The sequence below is a fragment of the Panthera onca genome, chromosome B1 (assembly GCF_046562875.1).
Source record: "Panthera onca isolate mPanOnc1 chromosome B1, mPanOnc1 haplotype 2, whole genome shotgun sequence".
NCBI lineage: Eukaryota > Metazoa > Chordata > Mammalia > Carnivora > Felidae > Panthera > Panthera onca.
This window is the reverse complement of record NC_138342.1, coordinates 128,741,927-128,766,264: the sequence shown is the minus strand read 5'-3', so window position 1 is coordinate 128,766,264 and position 24,338 is coordinate 128,741,927. Positions and strand designations below refer to the sequence as shown.

Sequence of the window (24,338 nt, the reverse complement as noted above, 5' to 3'; positions counted from 1 at the left end):
GTTGTGGATGTTTCAAACTGAAACTGCCTTACACTTGTCTAATATTTTCTTATTCCCCTCACTTTTTCCTGGCATGTAATGGGCACCCCTTTGGAACAGTACTATCGTATTTTTGCCTTTTACTAACAAATAACTTTTCATCATAAAATTTAATCTTCCTATATTGCTATATATCCAGAAAAGAGAGAATTAGATTTTAGCCATTTTTGTCATTCTAGGTTTTCTGTTAAACTCTTTCTACAGATCATTTTAGGTAGACTGTGGAGGAAAGATACAACCCTAGAAAAAATATATTTTGGTTATTAATTCCTTGGTTCATTCAGTAGGTGTTTATTGAACACAGTTATACTTTAGACCATTAGTTTTCAACTTTTCTGCATTCACATTTGACAAGGTTAAAGATTTTGTTATGACATTACAGTAATTACCACCTTTCTTGGGTGTTGAGTAGACATTGTATCCTATATCTCTTCTCAAAATAAGTTGTACTTGTTCTACATCATATACAATAACCCACTTAGATATATCCTGTCTGATTAACATCACTATATGTTATTGTATATTATACATAGTTTTAAATTTAGCACACCAGTGAAGAGTTTGTGCTGCTTATTATTTGGGAATTAGCAGGGGCTTAACTAATAGAGACAGTTCTAAAGATAGAGTACAATGAAAAACTGTGAATAGGCAGAATTACCCCTGAAACTGCATTAATTGATACTTATTGCCAAATTAGGTGCCATGTTGGAGTCTAATGTACCATTCCTTAATAAGGTAAATCTGGCCAGTTTTCTGTCTACTATTAGAAGAGTACTACCCTTTGTTGAGCACCAGATGCTCATCAAGGTGACATTTGGCATGAAAAATACCTGTTTGTTTATTTATTTATTTTTTAACATTTATTTATTGCCGAGAGACAGAGCATGAACAGGGGAGGGGCAGAGAGAGAGGGAGACACAGAATCAGAAGCAGGCTCCAGGCTCTGAGCTGTCAGCAGAGAGCCCAATGTGGGACTTGAACCCACGAACCATGAGATCATGACCTGAGCTGAAGTCGGACACTCAGCTGACTGAGCCATCCAGGTACCCCAATATTTATTTTTGAGAGAGAATGAGAACAGGGGAGGGGCAGAGAAAGAGGGAGAGAGGATCTGAAGAGGGCTCTGTGCTGACAACAGAGAGCTGATATGGGGCTCCAACTCATGAACTGTGAGATCATGACTTGAGCCAAAGTTGGATGCTTAACTGACTTAGCCACCCATGTGCCCCCCAAAATAGCTATTTTTAAATATTAGACCCAGACAGTCTTAGCAAGGTGAACACCAACAAGATATAACTGGGAATAGAGATCAACAGAACTAAACCAGCAGCAAAATTATTTGGTGGGGGATTTGCTTATTAAGTAAATTGTAGGTGGAGTCACCTCTACTATTTAAATTATATTTGTTTCTCTCTAGGGGTAGGATTGAGTTCACTGTAGTAGTAAGCACTTACTGTAATTCCACTGAGTTGTATAAAATATGTATAAAAATATGTATAAAATATGTATAAAAATGAGTAAAAACCAGTCTCTTTCTTTGAGAAGTTTGCAGTCTAAATAGGAAGTCAAGACATGCATGTACTGGGGGGGAAAATCAACAACAGAGAAAACAACTTAAAGAATTGGGAAGGACAGGGCAACATGTTCTAATTTTAAATGTACTGTTGTTATTAATAGTAGAGTTGAAGGCTTTTTCCAGGATCTGTGAAATTTTTCATGGGATTTTTATTTTTTTTTAATTTTTTTATTTTTTTTAATGTTTATTTATTTTTGAGACAGAGAGAGACAGAGCATGAACAGGGGAGGGTCAGAGAGAGGGAGACACAGAATCTGAAACAGGCTCCAGGCTCTGAGCTGTCAGAACAGAGCCTGACGCGGGGCTCGAACTCACGGACCGTGAGATCATGACCTGAGCCTAAGTCGGCCGCTTAACCGACTGACCCACCCAGGTGCCCCCATGGGATTTTTTTTTTAATAGGGCTAAAGAAATATGAAATTCTTCAGAGCTACTGATCACTACATCCATTTTGTGAAAAGCATCATGGGAAGGGTGATGGAAAGGAAGAGAAATCTGTGTTCTCAGTAGGGATAATACAGTGCTCACAAAAGCTTGTCCGTTTGTTTTATTCTCTTGACTTTGTTATTGCTTAGTCTTGGTAGGAGATTAGGTATATGAGAAGTATGCATTGTGAAACTCAGAAAGGTTGTAAGTAGTGAATATTAATTGCAACTGAAATGCAAATGGTCAATTATTTGAGTTTATAAGGTACAATTATGATAAGTATAGGGCAACTCAACTGGTGTTGGCAGGATAGTTCCAAAAATTTCAGCCTTATATAATTATGAACTATACACATTTGTGTATTGGAAAATAGGGTAGGAAATGTAACTAACATTTTGAGACTTTATATATAATGTTTTTAATTTTTTTTTTTTATTTTTGAGAGAAAGAGAGACAAAGTGCGAGCTGGGAGGGGCAGAGAGAGAGGGAGACAGAATCCAAAGCAGGCTCCAGGCTCTGAGCTCTCAGCATAGAGCCTGATGCAGGTCCTGAACTCACAGACTGCAAGATCATGATCTGAGCTGAAGTCGGACGCCCAACCAACCAAACCACCCAGATGCCCCATTGAGACTTTTATATGTGCTAAGTGCTGTACTGTATATTTTATGTAGTTTTTTTCATTCAATATTAGTAACAAGTAAAAAGATTGACATTAGTATTCTTACATTACAGAGGAAACAATTCCAGCAAATTAATAAATTAGAAATAGGAAAGCAGGTCTCTGGCTGGTTTCAGATTCTGTATTCTTCCCACTACAATCATGATGCCCCAGTAGGTACATCATATATCCTATTTGCTTTTTCTCTACAGGTCATCCTCCATATTCTCTATACTCACAGATATGACTGTTAATAGAACTCATTTTACAAATGTATAATGGGTAGAATGTGTTAATGAAAATTCATTTAAATATGTATGGGCTTACTTTGTCCTGAAACTGTGTAGATAAAGGTAGCACATTTGTTTTGCTTGTCTTTGAAAAATATTAAGTAGAAAAATACCCAGTGTAACTTGATGTTGTATTACAGATCTTAATTATTATAATTGAGCTGTCAATGGTGATAAGAAAGTGAAATCAGAACTCTTACAACTTTTTCCCTAAAGCTTTCAGAATATTAATAGAAATATTTTGTAGTTTTGTTACAATTTTTAGCTTTAGCAAAAGCCATTCTGGTTGGATTTGAATTATTTTTTTCTCACTAATCTTTATTCTCTGCTTCTTCAGAAGGGATTCACCCCCTTAGTATATACCCAAATTTCGAACTATGGAGGTTCATCAGAATTTTAGAAAGAATAGGTAATTTGTTTTCATTAGTTTTAAGTAATACATTTATTCTTTTTCATTTCCTACAGTTTGTCAGATATGGCTCTACATATTATGATGATGATCTTAATTTAGACATTATTAAAATGGCATTATAGCCTTATATTTGTCTCTGTAGCACAATATCATTTACTAATTCATACTTTCATCTCCCATTACATAATAATACCTTATTCTAGCAGGTAGTATAGGCTATTAAAAGTTTGACAGATACCCAAGATGAAAACACAAGTAAGGTAAAACCTCGGATTGCAAGTAACTTGTTCTGCGAGTGATCTGCAAGACGAGCAAACATTTCTAATCAATTTTAAGTTGATAAATGAGTGATGTCTTGCAATACAAGTAGTATGTGACACTGAATGTCACATGATCACAAGTGAGCCAGTGGTTCTTGAAATTCACTTTGATATACAAGTGCTTTGGATTGCAAGCATGTTTCCAGAACAAATTATGCTCACAAACCAAGGTTTTACTGTATTTGTTATTATATAACATTATTGCTTTTTGTTTTGAGAAGCAAATCAAGGTTGATCCAAGGCTTTTTTTGTTTATAAAAGTATATGTAAGGTTTTTTGATTTTGGGTGTTTTGTCTTGTTTTGTTTTTTTGAAATGCAGTAAGTCAAAGACTTGTTTATTGGAGTCCTAAAATAAGTATCATTTTTTTAAGTGCAGGTAATCCTTGATTTATAAACAGCTGACTTTAAAAGGTTTTTTTTTTTCATAGAATGACTGGCTTCGTATGTTCTTTCGTAGAAAGACTCGTTTTGTTTTTCCACCTAGTAGAGCCATAGTACCACTTTTCTCAAACTGTTATTGGTGCTAGAAATTTCTTTTACTTTTTTCTTCTTTCCTTCTCATTGCCTTCGTTTCATTCTTTTATATGTAGCCCCCAATTTTATCCCACTACTGCTACCACCAACTTGGCAACCAGTAATGACAAAGTCATCTTCTTTCCCATCCATATAAATCCTATCACTCTGTTTTGTTGTCACTAACTTAGTGGTTCTTAAGTGAGGGCAGTTCCCCCCTCACTCCTGCCTTCCCAGAGGATAGGTGGCAATGTCTGGAGATATTTTGGGTTGTCACAGCTGGCAGTGGGTGGGAAGAAGTATGCTTTTGGTATCTAGTAGGTAGTGGCTGGGGATGCTGCTAATCATCCTATAATAAATAGGACAAGCCCTCGTCTTTAACAAATGCCAGTAGTGCCAATGACAAGAACTTGCATTAGCTCTCTTCAAGCATCAGCTCTGTGTTTTCTTCAACTCTCCTAGAACTAAATTTAGACACCCCCATCCCAAGGTCTCGTAATACCTTGTGAAACATTTTTTCACATTCTTTTTTTTTTTTAACTTTTATTTATAGATCTTGTCAATGTGACTGCATACCTCTTGAGGGCAGAGGTTGTATATTCATATTGGTGCCCCAATTTGTGGTATAATGCCAGGTACATAGTGAGAGCTCCATAGATGAATAATTGCCTGCATAAATAAGACACCCCGGACTTCTCTGTTACCTTTACAGCACTTCCAAAAACTTCCACTTGCTCACCTCTCTCTCTTATCTTTTCTTTCTGACCTCCACTCATTATGTATCTCATCAAATATTAGTGTACCAAGCCTATCACCAATATATGTAGTTCCTAAAAATGTGGATCTGCCCACAGTTTTCAAACCGAATATTGACAGTCCAGGGTTTATTCATAAATGCTTTTATTAAAGACAGGCAAATACCATGGTTTGAACATACAGACCAGCTACAGTTAACAATGCTTGTTCTAAGGAGATATCCCAGATAAATTCTTACTTGCTTTTGAGATACGTTGCCGTCCTATCCTTTCCCCATAGATTCTTAGTGTTTAATCTGGCTGGTGATGCCTGGCACTAATACTTCCCTCTCTAGCATCTTCTCACTTTGGCATGGCATTTGAGTTCCAGTCCTTTCTTATGTCTTACCATGACTTCCTTGTATGCTGTGCTCAACTGTCCCCTCATACATAGTCTTTTGTACATACTGCCTGATGCTCCCTATACAGACCCTTTCTTCCCACACATTCTTCTGTCTCAGTCAATACACATGTGACATTTTTGAAGCTTTTCCTTAGACTCCAAGATCGAGTGATATATGCCTTCTTTGCATCCATAGCACGTTGTGCCTACCCTTGCATAGTGTTAATAGAAAGGCAGTTGCAATATTTGTCTTTCTCACTGAGAGGAGTCTATGCTTTCAAGGCATTCCTAGTGCTGTGTGTGTGTGTGTGTGTGTGTGTGTGTGTGTGTGTAAAATATTACATACTACATATGTAATAAGCATTGGTTGTGTGAAAATGAATGAGCCAGAATACCTCTTCCAACCTGCAAAAATCACACCAGTCTGATTAAACCTTTCTGCTAGGAAATGGAAATGAATCCAAATGTTGAGAGCCTTTGGAGAAGATGGTATAAAGAGATAAATTTTATGTTCACTGGCAGGTTTATCAGCTTAATCAGAGGGCTACACCTCTAGGTCACACTAGCTTTACCCTTTGTCAAGCTAATGACCTTACCGACTGGTACTTTAATCATGTACCATGGCTTTAATTGAGGGTTTTTACAGTGTATTTTCAAAATATATTCAGTTGCCCCTGCACAGAGAAGGAACTCCAAAACCAGATGTGGTGGCGATGATGGGCACTTGGAGGCATTCTGATTTGTGTACCAAACTAGCCACATTCAGAAACTTCATTTACTGGTTTGTGAAAAGTTTTTCCTTGCCAAAGAGAAGGGCAGGGGAAATTATTTAAAACTTGGAAACAAGCTGTTGCTTTGAAAGTTGTATTAATATTTTTTAGAATATTTCAGAATGATAAATAAAACATGATCCAAAATAAAAAGAGAGGTTGGATTTTCTTAGGTGAGATTAAGAATGACTATCATGATTTGCTTTGTTGTTGCTGTTTTTGACAGTATCAAAACTAGTAACCTCTGTTTTCTCCTGCATCTGCAAAATCTGGATGAGATTCCATTGTGAAATTTTTTGAATTAGCTTTATGCTTGAGGGTACTTGCCTATATAGTGAACTTTGAAAAGCATCTAGGTACCTTTGCCTATCCACTCAAGCAAGAACTATAGACTTGACTGTAATCGGATGGTACTATTCACAGCTGATTCTGTCACTAGCAGCTGTGTGACTGCAGACAGGATACCTAACCTCTAAGCCTTATTTTGTTCGTTTGTAAAAAAGATCAATGTGTTTGGGCACATGTAATGATAGCAGTTTTCATTATCATCTTCATTGCTGAAATCTTATCATTAGAAATTAATTTCATTAGGTTAAGAATCTCCTTTTTTAATTTTTTTAATGTTTATTTATTTTTGAGAGAGAGATAGTGTAAGTGGGGGAGGGGCAGAGAGAGAGCGAGCGAGAGACACAGAATCTAAAGCAGGCATCAGGCTTTGTGCTAATAGCACAGAACCTGAGACAGGGCCCAAACTCACAAACCATGAGATCATGACCTGAGCCAAAGTCGGACACTGAGCCACCTAGGCACCCCAGGTTAAGAATCTCTTAAGATGCAATTTTCTTTCTTAAAAGCACCTTAACACTAATTAAGGCTATGTGCAAATGCAGTAGTAGACAGTTACCTTACAACACAGCCTAAGGGCTTATTGTAAAAGAGTGGGAAGAAAGGATAGAAAGGGACTCTGAATGGCTGGATACTCCCCCAAAGTCCCAGAGGAAGATAAATCATCAGGAATTAGACCTGACACTACTTTGTCTTGACCTCAGCTTTTGGTTCTTCTCTCAGAATCTGAAAGCCATTTACTTCCCCTAACCCTTCATTTCCCTCCTGGTGGGTCTTTGACTGTTACATGTCAGGAGTGGTTTTATCTGCCCTCCGGAAAACAAAGGTACCTGATGATAGGGTCCGCAGCACTTGAAGAGCAGAAGGCAGAAGTTCTGGGTCAACTCTGTCAAGGGCCAGCACATAGACTCATACATTTAGAATGGAGGGAAGATGCCATTTGGCAGTCCTTTGTTTTGCCATGGAGTGGCATAGGCTCAGGCTCTCTTGCAATAACAGAAACCAGAGGGGAGCAAAGTAATCACAAAGAAAAAAATAATTGAAAAATATAAAAACTATGTGATATCACACCCCAACATGGAAACCTGTCAAGGGTCGTATGTGTTGTCAGATGTTTTGTGATGTCCCTTAAGATAACTAAAAAACATCAGTAATTATAATCGCAGCAATAACAATAGTGTATTATTGAACACACACTTCATTCCAGGGCCAGTGTAAGATGCTTTAGTGGATTTTCCCTCTTATTCTCCACAACAACCTCATGAGGGAGTTAAGTTATTCCTGATTTTATACATGAAAAAACACGAAGAGAAGCTAAGTAATTTGCACACAGCTACACCACCTAACAAGTAGAGGCACCAGGAGTACGTATGAACAATGGGACTTTGGAACCAGCTCTCTCAACCACTGGGCTCTACTGCTTCCTCCCCTGATCAGTGATTCTATGGCCATGTCTACTGTCCCATAGTGGCCATCCTTCCTGGAGGTTCCCAGCTAAGACATGAACCTGAGCTTATGCTGAGGAATAACTCCCATGAGGTTTTCTGTTAAGACTACTGAGTGGTACCTTCACTGTAGCCTTTGCTCTACATAAAGGTGGAGAAAAAGAGACATCTTTTGCATCCATAGCTACACTTGAGATACAGAAATTGTATGCACTACACAGCCAGGCAGTTACACCAGCATCTCCCAAAACTGCTTCCCACGGAGATGTATTTGACCACAGGCCTCCTTTATTTTCCCTACCGCAAAACCTGTTAACCTAGAAAGGAGAACTTTACAGTTTGGAAAATGCTGTTTTAGACATTAAGATACTGATTGGTTAGTTGGCTAGCTGCCTGGCTGGCTGGCTGGTTTATGGAATTAGCCTAAGCATGATGCTTATAAATCTTGAGAATTATAGAACCTTGGCTGACCTCAGTCAAAATTATTTTGTGCCAAGGTTTCTGCCACCCCCATAAGCCCCCCAACTTTTTATCGAAGTGTAACATACATACACGAAAGGTACAGCTCAATTAATTATCACATCTACTCAGCCCCCAGAAGACCCCACATGTGCGTTTTCTAGGGCTGCCATAATAAGTGCCACAAACTGGGTGACTTAAAACAACAGAAATTTATTGTTTCGCGATTCTGGAGGTTAGAAGTCTAAAAGCAAGATGTCATCAGGGCCACGCTCCCTCTGAAATCCATAGGGGAATCCTTCCTTGCCTCTTGCTATCTTCTGGTGGTCTGTGGGCAATCTTTGGCTTTCTTGGCTTGCGGCTGCATCATTGCAGGCCTCTGCCTCATTGTCACATGGTGCCTTTCCTGTGTGTCTCTGTCTTCACATGGTTTCCTTCTAAGGATAGCAGTCATATTGGATTAGGGGACCATTCTAGTCCTGTATGACCTCATCTTAACTAATTACATCTGTAAGGAACCTATTTCCAAAAAAGGTTATTTTCTGAGGTTAGATTTCAACGTGTCCTTTTTGGGAGGGGGACGGTTTGACCCAGACACCCCCATGTTCCACTCCAATCAGTACACCTTCCTCCTTCACAAAGGTAACAGCAAACTGGTAAATAATAACAACATTATACCAAATCAGTGGTAATGAGCAAGGAGATAATGATGTAGACACTCCACATGCTCTGCCTGGACATACACATGGAATTTTGACTTTCTTGGCCCTGCCTCTAGGTACTGATTTTGATTCTATTAATTACTTTATAGAGTCTCTCCACTTTTGCATCCAGAAGTTTCTCCTACAACCCTCAGTCAACCTATTTGCATTTTAGTACTGTTAATCTCTTCTATGTTATACTAATTTTTTTTCAAGTAGTTGTTTACACAAGCCTTCAAGAACTGGTTTTAAAAATGAGCATTGCTTACCCAACTAACGTGGATGGATCTAGAGGGTATAATGCTAAGTGAAATAAGTCAGTCAGAGAAAGACAAATTCCATATGATTTCACTCATATGTGGACTTAAACAAAACCAAGAAAAAAAGAGAAAACAAAAAACCGATTCTTAAACACAGAGAACAAACTGGTAGTTGCCAGAAGGGAGGTGGGTCAGAGGATGGGTGAAACAGTGAAGGGGATTAAGAGTACACTTACCATGATGAGCACTGAATAATGTGCAGAATTGTTGAAGTATTATGTTGTTCACCTGAAACTACTATAGCAGTATGTTAATTATACTTGAATTTTTTAAAAATCTAATTAACACAATAAATCAGTATTGCTGAAAACATTTTTTATGTTTAACTTTTTCAACGTTTTTTAAAATTTATTTTTGAGAGACAGAGCACAAGTGGGTGAGGGGCAGAGAGAGAGGGAGACAGAGAATCTGAAGCAGGATCCGGGCTTTGAGCTGTCAGCACAGAGCCCGATGCAGGGCTTGAACCCAAGAACCATGAGATCATGACCTAAGCTGAAGTTGATGCTCAACCAACTGAGCCACCGAGGCGCCCTGAAAACACTTATGTTTTTATATTATTGTCCTACTTTCATAAGCCTTGGAGATCTCCTCTTGCTTAATTTGGGGGGAGTGGGGGTCTGGCAGAATAGTATATTCTTAAAGTGTCCCTCCCATATAATGAACTGATACGTTATTGTAGCTTCCTGAAGTATTATCTTATCTACTTAAGAAACAGCAAGAGATGGGGCACCTGGGTGGCTCAGTCAGTTAAGCCTCCGACTTCAGCTCAGGTCACGATCTCACGGTCCGTGAGTTCGAGCCCCGCATCGGGCTCTGGGCTGATGGCTCAGAGCCTGGAACCTGCTTCCGATTCTGTGTCTCCCTCTCTCTCTGCCCCTCCCCTGTTCATGCTCTGTCTCTCTCTGTCTCAAAAATAAATAAACGTTAAAAAAAAAAAAATTAAAAAAGAAACAGCAAGAGGATTTATACAGATTACCATCAGCATAAATTTAATAATCAAAAATAAGCCTAAATGTTAAGAGCATTCAGAAACAAAGTGAAGAATTTTATAAACAAGAAGGCTTTTTTTTCCTAAATCCTATCATTAATTTTTTAGGTTTGTATATTTTTCCTAAATTATTCCAACTGGGATTAGTCCAACTGGTTTGAATAAAGATTAGAAAAAAAACAGTCTTACAAACTAGTGGTATAAACCTTTGCAACTAGATGGTTTTGACTAGTGAATGAACAAAGGCTCATAAGCATTTCTGTGACTTGGCAAAGTCACATAGTCAGAGATATCAAGGACCAACCAGACACTGAGGAAAACTCAAAGCAACAGAAGACTTATTTTTAGGTGGTGATGTTTTAAATCTAATCTTAGGAAGAAATGCTGTTAATCCTTGGGTCAAATTACTATAAAAATGATATATTTTGATCTGAGATAAGAAGATAGGAATTCACTGTCAAACACCAAAACGGATAAAGGAGGGTCAGAATTCTTTTGAGTACCATGTAATTGCTGCCTGACTTCAAGCACTGTCCACAATTTCACTGGAAGATGCACTGTGTAGGTAGCTATGAAAGCAATTTTAAGGCAGATTTTTATTTACACTGCAGATATACTTCACCAGCCTTCTCATTTCCCATAAAACATTTTATGGCAAAGGCAATTTAAAATTTTTTTTAATTTATGTTTTGTAAAGAGGATAAACCAGAAACTAATACGTCAAACTTGCTGCTTGATGCCATATTGAGTCCCAGAAATGACCTGGCATTATGAATGATTCTTCTTCAAAAGGATTAATGAATACATAATGTTTTTTTCTCTTTCTTTTTCTAGCCAAGGACCCTTGTCATCCATTAGAGCGGTAATCAAGAGATGTAAGTTTGGTTTTTCCTGCTCTGTATTTTCCTCTGTGATATTTTAAATGATGGTCTAGATTTCCAGCAAGTTATTGTATTTGGTAAATCTTACAAAGAATCCAAAAAAGTAGCTTTTCACTTCTTCTGAGGAGTAATAAACCATTTCAGACAAGCAGCTAGTTTTTCAGCTTTCTTTTCAACTTTCATTTATTGATAAGCCAGTTCCTCAGAATAATATTTTTTCTCTTATTATAACTAAACTTTTTAAAAATCTGGATAATCTATTCAATTTTTATGATCTAATATAAATTTTATGTAACCATTTTCCATAGGTAGAGACATCTGATAGATGCAAAAAAATATATCAAACCCTGTCCTTTTTGATTCATTTGCTTCCATAGTGTTTTTATCATTTATTTATTTTGAGAGAGAGAGAGAGAGAGAGAGCGCGCCAAGGAGGGGCAGAGAGAGAGAGAGAGAGAGAGAGAGAGAGAGAATCCCAAGCAGGCTCCATGCTGTCAGCATAGAGCCAGATGTGGGCTCGATCCCACAAATCATGAAATTATGACCTGAGCCAAAATCAAGAGTCAGGCGCTTAACCAACTGAGCCACCCAGGCACCTCTCCACAGTGTTTTTAAGTAACGATATAAATGCCTGTGGAGATTGGCTCACTTCCACATACAAGATAGAAGTGCCATAATAGAATTCTCTCCAAAATAGTACATTCGTACTTTCATCCTTACCTCTTGGTTAAAGCTTTACCAACCCTGTTGGTTAAAACTTGCTCTTGGTGTAAAATTTTAATAAGCTTTTTAACATAGGTCTCTGCAAATTTCCCTTTTCAAATAGAACATGGACTACCTATTACAAACAGAGATAAGGAAGGGATTTTTTTTTTTAACCAGCAAAAATGAATTTGTTCAAGAATAGCAGAGAATTGTAATCCAGGACCCGCAAACTATAGCAAAACCATAGGCAAGTCTTCAGAACAAAGGACAGGAACATTCTTTTATAGAGAAAATGTGGGGAGATGGGAAGGCTGTTATAAACAAAAAGCCCATGGGAGTAAGCTGAGGAGTAAAAAATATAGTGGCTTCTTACTGGCTGAGTTATGGCTGGGCTTTTGCTAGGGAGAAGGAAAACCCTCCTTCTTCCTGATGGGATAATAAAATAGTATCTGCTGAGGCCCATCTCTTCCTGTTGGATTTGCAGTTGACAAGTGGTAGAACTTGTTTCAATTCCATTCTTAATGAAGTTGCCCGTAAGAAAGGGATTTTTAGATGTTCTTTGCATTGTTTGAGCTGAGGTCACCACCTGAGGAGAATGTATCATAGTTTTAGAAACATAATTTGTAATATTTAGTATAAATTTAGAATATCCACAGGTTCTAAAGAGCATACATTTGAACCATTGCTGTGCAGATTTTGTAAGGTGGCAATACAGAAAGATATTCCACATTTCTCACATTTTATTTTTGTTGGTGGTGAATTATAAAGATGTGGGAATGCCAGTGTATTTTGGAGGGACTTCAGATATGAAAATTAAAAATTCATGCCTTAGAACACTTTGAAGTGGTGGGTATGTGGAGAAGACAGGGCACAGAGAGAATTTAAAAAGAAAATTAGGGTCTGGAATTTAGGCAAGAATATTTTGCTGGAGATATAATTTGGGGTAATCAAGGCAAAACCCAGCAGTAGCTAAACACTTCAAGAAAAACGTACAGGCTAGAGATGACAAAGGACAGAATCTTGGGAAGTGACAAGCTTCTGCCTTTAAGGAGCCATAGGGCAAAAGATGAATGACCCAAAAAAACCTCTGCCCTGCTAATAAGGAGGAGAGACTGAGTCCTGTCTACTAGCTTCTTACCTTTCCTCTCTCTTGGATTTTAGGACTTCTGTGTTGGGGATTGTAATTTGTACCTGACTCCCCATAGATCCTCCATGATGGATCTTGCTTACCTTAAGGCCCCTGTGCCATACAAAGCGTAAGGAGAGGGCAGTTACGGTGGAGTGGGCAAAAACCAGGGATGGCTGTGTGTTTAAAGGTCAAGGGAGAGGAGGTTTTTTAAAGAATAAGTGAACCACAGATAACTCTTCATGCTGCAGCAATGACAAGCCAAAGGTAGCTGAGAATAGGTCATTGTATGTGGCCCTTAGGTGGTCAGTGGTGACCTCTGAGAGAGCAGTTTCAATAGAACATTGAAGTTGGAAGCCACACTTCAATTTAAATAATGAATGGAATATGTGGAAGTTGGGACAGCAGGGCAAGGCTGCTCTTCCATGGCATTTGGTGGTAAACACAAGAAGGAAGGGCTGAGGAGTGTCAAGCAGAGAGGAGATTTGAACATAGACTGTTCAGGATAAGGAAGCTTGGAGACGTTTGCAGGCAATGGTGAAGGAATCAGTGAAGAGATCAGACTGGAGCATAAAAAGAGGAAATTGGTGAAATAGGGCCATAGCGAAGAGGACAGAGGAGATGAAACAAAGGGAGAACTCTGCCTTTGAGGTATCTTTAAAAAAAGACAAAACTAAGTTGTGTTTCAATTTTTATATATCAGTTACTTAGCATACACTGAAGAAGTAGTTGCTGGTAGTGTTTATTCCTGGATGTTTAGGCAAGGACACCAGATAACCTCATGTGTTGCTGTGTAAATACAAAATGAAAAATAATTATGTCATCCCCTTTTTCACTTTCTGCCCATTCTGTAAGAAAAAGTTGCAAACAATTTTTGTCTTCCCCAACCCAGTGAAATGTTTGTTTTACTCTCCCATACTTAGTCATCTTTCTCTGGCAAGGAGAAAGACTTCATCACATTTTTAAAGCAATATTCCTTCGCTGGTTGTATTTTAAATTCTTCCATAATGATACTCCTTCCAATCAAGCCTTGAGGTCCATTTTGCATTCATCCTCACGAACCCTAAATACTGTGGGTAAAAATCTTGAAAGTATTATAGTTGGATATATCTGGAATTTCATACTTTTCCTTTCATTAACTTTTTGAGAGAAAATTGTATTCTGAAGTTTAGATTCAGCTAATATTCATTGCATACTGTAAGTTGGGAAATGTTCACATAAATTGTAAAGCAGTGCTCTGCATGGTAGATGTTTAACCCCATTTTACAGATGGAGGGTCACTGAGTTAGAAAAGGTTAAATGGCTTCACAAGGTAGACCTGAGATGTGAACCCAGACTTCTGACTACAAGGCCATTGAGCTTTCAACTCCACAGATGTTCTTGTTACCATGTCAGACATGTCTAACTCATACCCAGTCTCAAACAAGTGTAGTTACTTATTTTCTTTTATTGTGATTTTCATTGGCAAGGTGGTACTATAGCAAGGATGCTTGTAATATAATAATCCTTCTATGTGTTTATTTCTTCTGGTCATCATTTAGTCAATAATTTTGAGTTATTTAGAATTAGGATCAACATCCAGCTCTCCTAGCTCCAAAAGGAGTTAAACTGCTTCAAGGAACAAACACTCCCAGCCCTTCCCATTAATAGGCTTTGTGACCTGGGATAATTCATTTAACCTCTCTGTGTCACAGCCTCCTCATCTGTAAGATTGGAGTAGGATGATCACTGAGGTTCTTTCTTGGCTTATGATCCTGTTGGAATTTAGGAGGATTCTTTATTAGTGCTAATATTGCAAATCCAGATCTCAGGCTTTTATAAACAGTTGAGTAGGAATTTGTTTTATACTTAGAATTTAACTATATGAACTAGAAAAGCTTGAAAATAATTCTTGTGTCATTGTAAAATGATACGATAACTTTAACTGTGGTCTTAATCCGAAATGCAATTTGTGGAAGGGACTAAATGAAAAGTGTTCCTCTATATGGGCATTGGTGGCAAATTGCATTTTCCTGGCAGCAACTACACCAAATCAGTGTAATCTGGGAAGGTGAGAATGAGGGGAAGTGGATAGTTAAGAAATTAGCAGGAAGAGTGTGACACACTGTATGAAAATCTAAAGTGTTTGTACCTACTAAATTTGTTCAACACTGACAAAAAGTGTCAGTCATCCTATAAGGATCAAGAGAGATTTCATAGATGAGTAAATGTGAGGGAAAAAAAATTTAAAGCAGGAGACAGGAAAGCAGTGATTCTCAAAGGATGTGGAGGAGATCTGCAAGTCAGGTTGAGAGACTTTCTCTTGCTCATCCTGCTACCTCCAGAATGGGAGGACCGCTCTGCTAACAGTGGTCACTAACCACCGCTGGTGTGAAGGGGGAGAATCAAGTGAAAAACCACTGGTTTGAGAGAATGTCAATAGACTACCGGATTGCCTTTTAAGTACTGCGTTCATACTTTAAAATTAATCCCTATTGAAGTAGCAGAATGACTTTGCAAAATAGTTTTTAGACTTTATTTTTTGCATTGTTGTTAAAAACTGTAGGTAGATTTGTTTTTACTGGGGTTGTGTGGGTGGATGTCCCGGTCGGGACAGATATATCTTTGCCGCAGCAGATTTCTTTACTCTCTGAAACTGGTACATCAAGTTTTCTTTTCCATCTAAGTGTGCAGAGTTGGGGAAAAACAGTGGAATGGCAGAACAGTCCTGTTCCTGAATTCCTTTTAAAGCATAGGCAACTGGTTCACTCTTTTTTTCCTCCCTTTCCTCTTCTATAACCCCTTCTTTTTTTCCCTTAGCACTCATGAATAGTGCACAGCAAAAATGCCCCGTGGAAGAGGTATGTTTGTGACAATAACATAATGTCTTTTGATAGTGTTGTGTCCGCTGATTCTGGCTGTCGTGATGGTGGTGATGTGATTGTAGCCCGCTTGGTGAGCCTCTGACTTAATGAACCCATTCTTAGGAATCAGATGCACCACTCAGAGCTTGAGCCTCTCTGTCCTCTTTTATTCCAGTAGACAAAATGCATCTCAGCTTGGTCTAGCTCTTGATAAAAATGTAACAGTCATATCAGTTAATGGTGTGAATCTAGGACTCCTGAGACACTTTGCCAGCCCAGCAGAGGGTCAGCTGCCACAGCCTCAACTCCAGCCTCGGTTTCCTTCCCACCCCCCACCTCTATCCCCACCCCCTGCTGCCTGGCTTTGGCAACCTGCTTGTTCAGGGAGAATCAGAAGTTAATAGGAAGAAAGAAAGGATTCATACCCTCAAGCTTTTCAAATCAGAACAACTGAAAATGTAGAGTACTGGAGAGATATGAAGGCAACTGATAGAAATAGTTTAGATCTGAAACAAATTCCCCTTTGTACACGTATCTTTGCAGTATAGCGTTTAAAGATTTTCTTAAAGGAATCATTAGAATGTGCTTCTTGAAAATAGGAATAATGTTCCGTTACACATATGTGTGATATGTGACACCATTTTCCAGATCTTATGATTAAGACTTGACTTAGTTTTAAAATAAAATTTGCAGAAAGTGTCAGCCATCTAGCTTTTTGAGTTTGAAGCTTGAAGGAAAAGTCTGTGCTGCATGTATATAATATGTACTATAAACATGTTTATAAAAGTGTTTTGAACAGTTTTTACATTATTATTCTCTTTTAAATTTAAGTAGTAGAACAATTTAAACGCTATAAAATTCTGGAAAAATTAGAAAATAGATGAAAATTTGACCCCTTTCACTTTCTTTGCAATAGAGTTGTAAATAAACATGACAAAAGTATAGTCATATGGATTAAAATAAAAATTTTTTCTGCCCATTGTAATTCATGTCATCATCCTAAAGCTCTTACCAGGCAGTTTGTTTTTAATAGCTATCTTCCTTTCTCTTTCATTCTTCAGATTATTTTCAGAACCATGGAATGTGCTTTCAGGAATTTTTGAAATCTGTATTTTCTTATGTAATTCAAATATATAACCATAATTTTATGCCATATAAAAAGATAATTTTGATTTGCTTTTCTACTTATGGATGTTAAAATTCGTACATCTTCATTGATTTCAAGTATAAGTTAATTTTTTCCAATAATGTATCCTATAAAAATGTAAACCTTTATTAAATGTACTGATTTTGTACTATACCAGTTTTTTTTTTCTTCTATAGCTTCTCGGACTTCTTTTCAGAGCGAGCTTCATCGAGATAGGAGGTATGGTTATAACAGAGGTCATATATTCTGCTAATGAAATCAAAGTGTGCTGTCAGCAAGTTAAATATTTCTCTTTCATAAGCAATGTATAACATAAGCAATGTTCTACCTCATCGGTATATTTCCTAATTTAATCTATAAGTTTGAATGATGGAAATTTTGCTGGGAGAAGAAGCGATACAAACCTCAAAATGTTCTTTTGGCAATAATTATTTACTGAAGTTAATTTTTTAAATGTTTATTAAGCAACTGGTATATGTAAAACACTGTTGTAACTGCTTCAAAGAAATGCTTTGTACCTCCCAGCTACTTAGTAAATGTTGCATAAGTAAATGGATGACAAGATAGAAAATTGAATGGAAGAATAAGGAAAGAGAAAGAGTCAGGCTGGATAGATAGCTGAATGGATAAATGGCTGGATGGCTGGTTGGAGCGAAGGCAAGAGGAAGGAGGAAGTCACTGAGTAGATAAAAGGAAGGACCAGTAGGCAGACAAACAGATGGTAGAATGGATGGAAGCATGGACAGGTGGATAAATAGATGGGTGGAATTTTATAAAACAGGGACCCTGCTTTCACATTTCTTACAGACTATAGTATACAGTAATGAAGAATGAGGATTTTAGAGTCAGACATAACCAAGTTCAAATTTTGACTTCATTGCCTTCTCACTGTGTGACCCTGGGCAAGCTGCTCAACCTTTTCTAGCTTCTGTATTCCTGTCTTTAAAGTGTTGCTAATCAGGGGCATCTGGCTGACTCAGTCAGTAGAGCATGCAACTCTTGATCTCAAGGTTATAAGTTTGAGCCCCATGTTGGATGTAGAGGTTACTTAAAAATAAAGTGTTTTTTTTTTTTTAAATGCTGCTAATCATACCTATCTCAAGGCTGTCATAAGGATTATTACATGTGTAGTGCTTAACATTTATTAACTAGTAACTCCTATTATTCAAATAAAAGTTGTAAGCAGGGGTAAGCAGATTCTACTGTTTTATGGGCTAGCATGAGAATGTGTGTATATGCCCAGTTTTGATAATAGCAGTGCTTTTTATTTTTATTTTTATTTTCTGTAGAGTGCTAGAGAAAGGTAGAGCAGATATCAGTCATCATCCCTATTTGTTAGATGAGAAAACTGAGGCTAAGAGAGGTTGATCATTTGCCCAGGGTCACACAGTTGGTATTAGTTAGGAAATCAGGTTGAGTATTAAGTTTAAACATGAGAATGTAGAATCAGATTAAGAAAATGGTGAATCACTGTGGCTCCTCAGTATTAAAGATTAATGATCAAATTCATATACAAAACTGACCAGGAGCACAGACACACATGTCACGGTCTGGAAGTGAACAAGGAAAGATAACTTTGAATTGGGGTAGAGTTGGGTGAGGAGGAAAGGATATTCTTTTTATATGGTATCGTGTCTGAGTATATAATTTATAATGGCAGAAAACTAAGCAATTGTACTTCACTGGTGTACTTTTCTACCTTGCCATATATTTATGTTTGTGGTATAGGCTAGACAGTAGAACCCTGGAATGAAGAGATTGTATGGGGCCTAGTTAGTTCTTATCCTTATCAACCAAAGAAGAGCTAAGTGGGCCGAGGGTACATCTCTAACATTGAGGCCCAGAGTCCTAGAAGATGACTGTCATTTGCTCCCTTGATAGCCCAGGCCAGGTCATTTCTGTGATTATGGCAGTTCTTATGTAACTTTTGGGGGAGAGGTGGTTGTTTTCACGAATCTTTGACAATTTGCAGATAGACAATAGCTTGTTACCGACCTGCAAACCCTCACTGAGGTCTTGTCTGCTAGGCGCCCAGAGATTACCATTGTGGCAGCTGAGCCCCTAAGGCCAGCCTCGTGGTTTCCAGGAGCTCCACCCCCAGGATTGGGATTTCCCCCACCTTCTGCAGCAGGCCCTTGGAGGCCCAGTGAGCTGGTTCCTGCTGAGGTAAATAAGTATCACATTATCTCTTTGCATTTTATTTTTATTTTTTTAATGTTTATTTTTTTTGAGAGAAAGAGTATGTGTACATGCACAAATGGGGGAGGGGCAGGGAGAGAGAGAGAGGAGAGAGAGAGAATCGCAAGCAGTCTCTGTGCCTCCTGGGAGGATTCTCTTCTCTTTCCTCTCTCTCTGTCCCTCCCTTGCTCATACTCACTCACTCTGTCTTTCTCTCTCTCAAAATAAATAAATAAAACTTAAAAAAAAAAAAAAAAAAAAGAGTCAGACGCTTAACTGACCGAGTCACCCAGGCACCCCTACATTTTATTTTTAAAATTAAGTTCAAAGACAAGAAAAGTGAGACATTTAACATTTTGGCTATTTGTCCATAGATGTCTAAAATCTTCATTCTTTATTTTGCAGCTCCCACCATCTTATGAACAAGTCATAAAAGAAATCAACCAAGTTCAAGTTAACACTACGAATAATAATAATGCTGCTGCCACTCCAAGGCACACAATTACTTCTGCAACTCAGACTGACTTTTCAGATGAAATAGACAACCATCTGCCTCAAAGTAGTGCAAGTAATTTGTCTTCCCTAATTCTGACCTAGTTCTAGGAAAGTAATCAGTAGGCTTCTAGCCTTTAAAATAATTTGCAACTTGTGCATAATTCATTGAGCTCTGCTTCCCAGTCACTGTGATCACTGTATGCTTTCTTTATTTTGACTTGGTGTGATTATTACAGTAGATCATTCTTATGAGCCGCAGGCCCCGTCTCTGGGACTCACCCTAGTTCATATCACAAAAACATCATCCTTTTAACTCATGGTTGTATTATTGCTAATCTTCTGAATTCCCATTGAGAAGGATGTTATATTTAGCAATGTAACTTTGATGGGATGTTAAAGGTGGTTGTCCTGTTAAGCTTTTAAAAAGCATTGTGTTCGAATAACAGAGATGAGAGTATGTTACTTTGGAAAAGTAAAACAAGAAATGTTGGAATCCTGATGAGAGAGAAAGTGTTTGCGTGATAAATCTACTGAGAATCAAGAATTTAATGGTGTTTTAAAATAATTGGTAATGAATATTTCTTTTATGAATAAATACAACTTGAAGAACACTCTTGTGAAAAGCTGAATATAAACATCTCCCCCTTGATTTTGGAATTACTTTTTATCAATTAAGGAAATCAAAATCTCTTGATATTCTACATGTATATTTTTTAAAAATCTGTGTATCTTCTATTTTTTTTTCTTTTAAATTATAATGGTGCAACTTCTTTCTGTTGCTTTTGGTCTTGTCAGCACTACAGGCACCTCTCAAGCCTCTCCATCCTTCCTCAGTGGTCTCAGCCAGTGATCATCCAACGGATGTGCCACCTCTAATAGTCTTTGATATTTCTGAAGAACAGAATTGTCCAGAGAACTCCAGTGCTCCAAGATGTCCAGTGCCAAGACCAAGATCAAAAGCCAACCTCAGACCAATAGCCAGAGATAGTCACATTAAAGACCAAAATCACCAGAAAATTAGCCCTGTGGCCACAGAAAGGGAATCCTCCCCGAGCGAGCCCCAGTCTCTGTTGGACAGCACCAACGACTTGGATAGTCAGGCAGTGATGAACATTATGAACACAGAACGAAGCCAAAATAGTGTTGTTTCAAGAATCAAAGCATTTGAGGGTCAGACAAATAAAGAAACCTCGGGACTGTCTGTGAAACCAGAAATTGTTCCCCGCACACTCCCCCCAAGACCTGCTGTTCCCTCAGGGAAACCCACAGTGGCTCCCAAACCAGCTGCTAACAGAGCTTCTGGAGAATGGGACTCCTGGACTGAAAACAGACTCAAGGTGGCCTCTCGGGAGGGGCTCACCCCACACCCTCCACTACAAGAGGTAGGGAGCATCCCAGTAACCAAACCTGAATTGCCAAAGAAACCAAATGCTGGCCTTATACGAAGTGTTAATCCTGAGATTCCTGGAGGGGGACCTGTGGCCGAGAGCCCTGATGGTGGGAAGAAAGTTCCAACTCCTGCTCCTCGGCCTTTGTTGCCGAAGAAATCGGTTTCCTTAGAAAACCCCGGCCCTGCAGCTTTGCTGAAACCAGTCACCATTCCTCCCCGACTCTCAGTGGCGTCACAGGCCAAAGCATTCAGGTCACTGGGAGAAGGACCCTCAGCCAACTCCACAGTTACAGCTCTGCAAAGCAAGCCTTCAGGGGACATCGACCTCATCAGTTTTGATGACGATGTTTTACCCACCCCACCCGGGAACCTGGTTGAAGAATCTGTTGGTTCAGAGATGGTTCTGGGTGAGTAAAAATCAGAAGTGGAAGGGAGTGTAAACTCCTCAGAGGGCATCTTGAATGGCACTTGCTGTTTTAGTTTCTAACACATAAGTTATTGAGTTGTGTATGTGTGTGTACACATATGCATATGTGTATATATAGAAGATAGAAACACAGAAAGTTTAAGAAACATGGAGCTGGGTAGGAGATAGAGACAGAGAAGGAAGGGAAAATATGGGATGGGGGGAGATGGAGATGGAGAAAGAGGGAGACACATGTTGATGACTGTTACATGAGCCAGGAATAAGCAGACTCGGTCTAACGACAAAACTAGGTGTGAGGTTGGCTCCCTTGCTTTGGCAGGTGGAGATTCAAGCATCAGGGAAATGCAGGGGAAATTTCTCATAGATGGGAAATCATGCAGTGGCCCCAGAAAGGCTCCTCAGATTGAACCAGCCTCACTGGGAGTGCCAGAAGAGATGCCAGCCCTGGGACGGACTCTGGCAAGAGCAAAGCAAGGAATGAGGAGGACCCAGCCATATGTTGCAAATTTTTTTTTCAGTAATCTTCACAGAACGTCTTCCCTTGGGAATGCAAAGTTTTGTAAATAAAATACAACAGCTGTAAGTTTCCTGCCAAGATCAGGACAATTAAATTTCTCAAGAGGAAATTCAGAGAGTATGTTTTCTTTCCTCACACTGTTCAGATGGAGAATATGATCATAAAGCTTATCTTTGATTTGTCAGAGTAAGCTGCTTTACTTGTCATTGAGGATTTCTTTTACTGCTGTTTACTTACTTGGGTAAATTTTGTGAACATATAAGCTTAATAGTATTTTCAAAAGGTTAGCTGTCATCTTATAAATGTTTAACATGCATCAAAATGGCATAAGCTCTGTGATTCAAAACCAAATTCTGCACAGCACAAGTGTATTTTAAGTGATAACAAACATATTTATTAAATATTTATCCTGCACACATTAAACTGGCTATAGCTTGCGTCTTGTCTATAAGGGGTAGAAGGAAAGATGTTAGAATATATTAAGATTCGGCAATGTTCCAAACCCTGTGGTAGATACCCAGACATACATCATTGAATTTCATACTTGTAGTAAACCTCTGCAAGGGATTGTTGTCCTCAGTTTGCAGAAGAAAATGAGACTGAGAGAAATCAATGGGTAACTTGCCCAGTGTCCTAACACTAACAGTTTTCAAGGTATGATTCAAACTGTATTTCTTTTAAGTTTTATTTATTTATTTTGAGAGAGAGAGCACACACAAGAGCAGGGGAGGGGCAAAGAGAAAGGGATAGAGAATCCCAAGCAGGCTCCATGCTGTCAGCACAGAGCCTGACGTGAGGCTCGATCTCACGAACCATGAAATCATGACCTGAGCCAAGATTAAGAATCAGATGCTTAACAACTAAAACGCCCAACGTGCCCCAAAACTCCGTCTTTTTATTCTAAATCTAGTATATTTTTCATTACATTATGTTGCTACCCAACATTTTCATGAATCATTACACCAGGGAACACTTTGAAAACTTTTCAAGTCTTTGTTATGTCATTTTCTTACTTAAACCTTTTTGGTGTTACAAAGTTCAGGGTGGGACAGGGATGGGTAAATCCAACAACAGCAAGCCGAGAAGAGGTGGAAATGATACAACCCAAAGAAATACCACCTTTTGTAGAAACCACTGGATTCTGTGGGGATGGCAATTTGGTTAATAACTGCTGAAAATTTATTCCATGTCATCAAACAGATAATTATAGTCATCTTCAAAAAGAAGGTCAACCATATACATTCCACATGAATATAGTCTCATGCTTCATACTCAGCCTTTTCTGTTTCTTGATTTCTCCCACTTCACTGCACAACATTTAATTATTTAGGCAGTCTTTCAGCAAAATGTGTAATTTGTTTGCCCTCCCTGACTTTAACCATTGCTCTCAACTGTGGAGTTGTACTGAACATTTACTTTCTCTTCTTTCTAACCTGCACATCCCATAGTAACTCCATCATATACCCGGCCTTCCCTAGAGAATCCTAGAGATCATCTTTGAGTCTTCCTATCTGTCACCCAGTGGCTGTTTGTTTGGACTTGGAGTGAGACGGGCCAGAGCCCACCACTTAATTGCTGTGTGACTTTGGGCAATTTACTTGACCTGACAGCGCCTCAGTTTCCTCATCTATAAAACGAGGTAATAATAACTCCTCATGGAGGTAATGCAAGGATTAAATGTGATTATGCAGGGAAGCCCTGTCCCAGTGTCTGAAACATGGGAAGTGCCCATTAAGTAGTAGTTATTATTGTTACTTCTTGCTCTTAACATCCTATTAGTTACCAACTCCTGCTGGCTGGTTTAGCCTTCTAAGTGGTTCTTGAGTCTTCCTCTCATTTTCATCCCCCCTCTGCTGTCCCACATTAGGACTCTGGCCAGATTACTGCAGTGGCCTCCTAAATTGAGCCCCTGCTTCTGTGTCAAACCTATCATCCTCCATATCATGGCTTCCCAAGGGATTTTTTTCTAGAGTGTAATTTGGACCTCATTGCTTCCCTGCTTACTGTCCTCCAGAGGCCTTTAGGATCACCTATGAATTCCTCAACATGCAGAGAGATTTTTGTTTGTGTATTGATTTGGGGCTTTGTGACTTTTTGATGGTATATCAATAGCATTGTCTTTGTAAATAAAGGATTATGGTCTCTTTGTGAAACCTTACTCAATCATCCTGGCATTAGCCAGAAACTGGGAGAGAACATGAGAAAAAGGAGAGGAACTCACAAATATGT

The 24,338-nt window shown here is 38.6% G+C and overlaps 1 protein-coding gene across 3 annotated transcripts in view; it reads left to right on the top strand.

Moving 5' to 3' along the window:
* The window catches only part of SH3D19 (SH3 domain containing 19), a 186,735-nt gene that overhangs the window by 118,357 nt on the left and 44,040 nt on the right, over positions 1-24,338 (top strand). For 2 of the 3 annotated variants that reach the window (XM_078445699.2, XM_060654012.3), the window contains exons 3-7: positions 11,235-11,275; positions 17,279-17,321; positions 19,130-19,268; positions 19,686-19,848; positions 20,571-21,572. In XM_078445699.2, the coding sequence (XP_078301825.1) occupies positions 11,235-11,275; positions 17,279-17,321; positions 19,130-19,268; positions 19,686-19,848; positions 20,571-21,572 (1,388 nt within the window). Of the gene's footprint in view, positions 1-11,234; positions 11,276-15,911; positions 15,953-17,278; positions 17,322-19,129; positions 19,269-19,685; positions 19,849-20,570; positions 21,573-24,338 lie in introns of all 3 variants that reach the window. The other variant, XM_078445700.2, reaches the window with a different exon arrangement.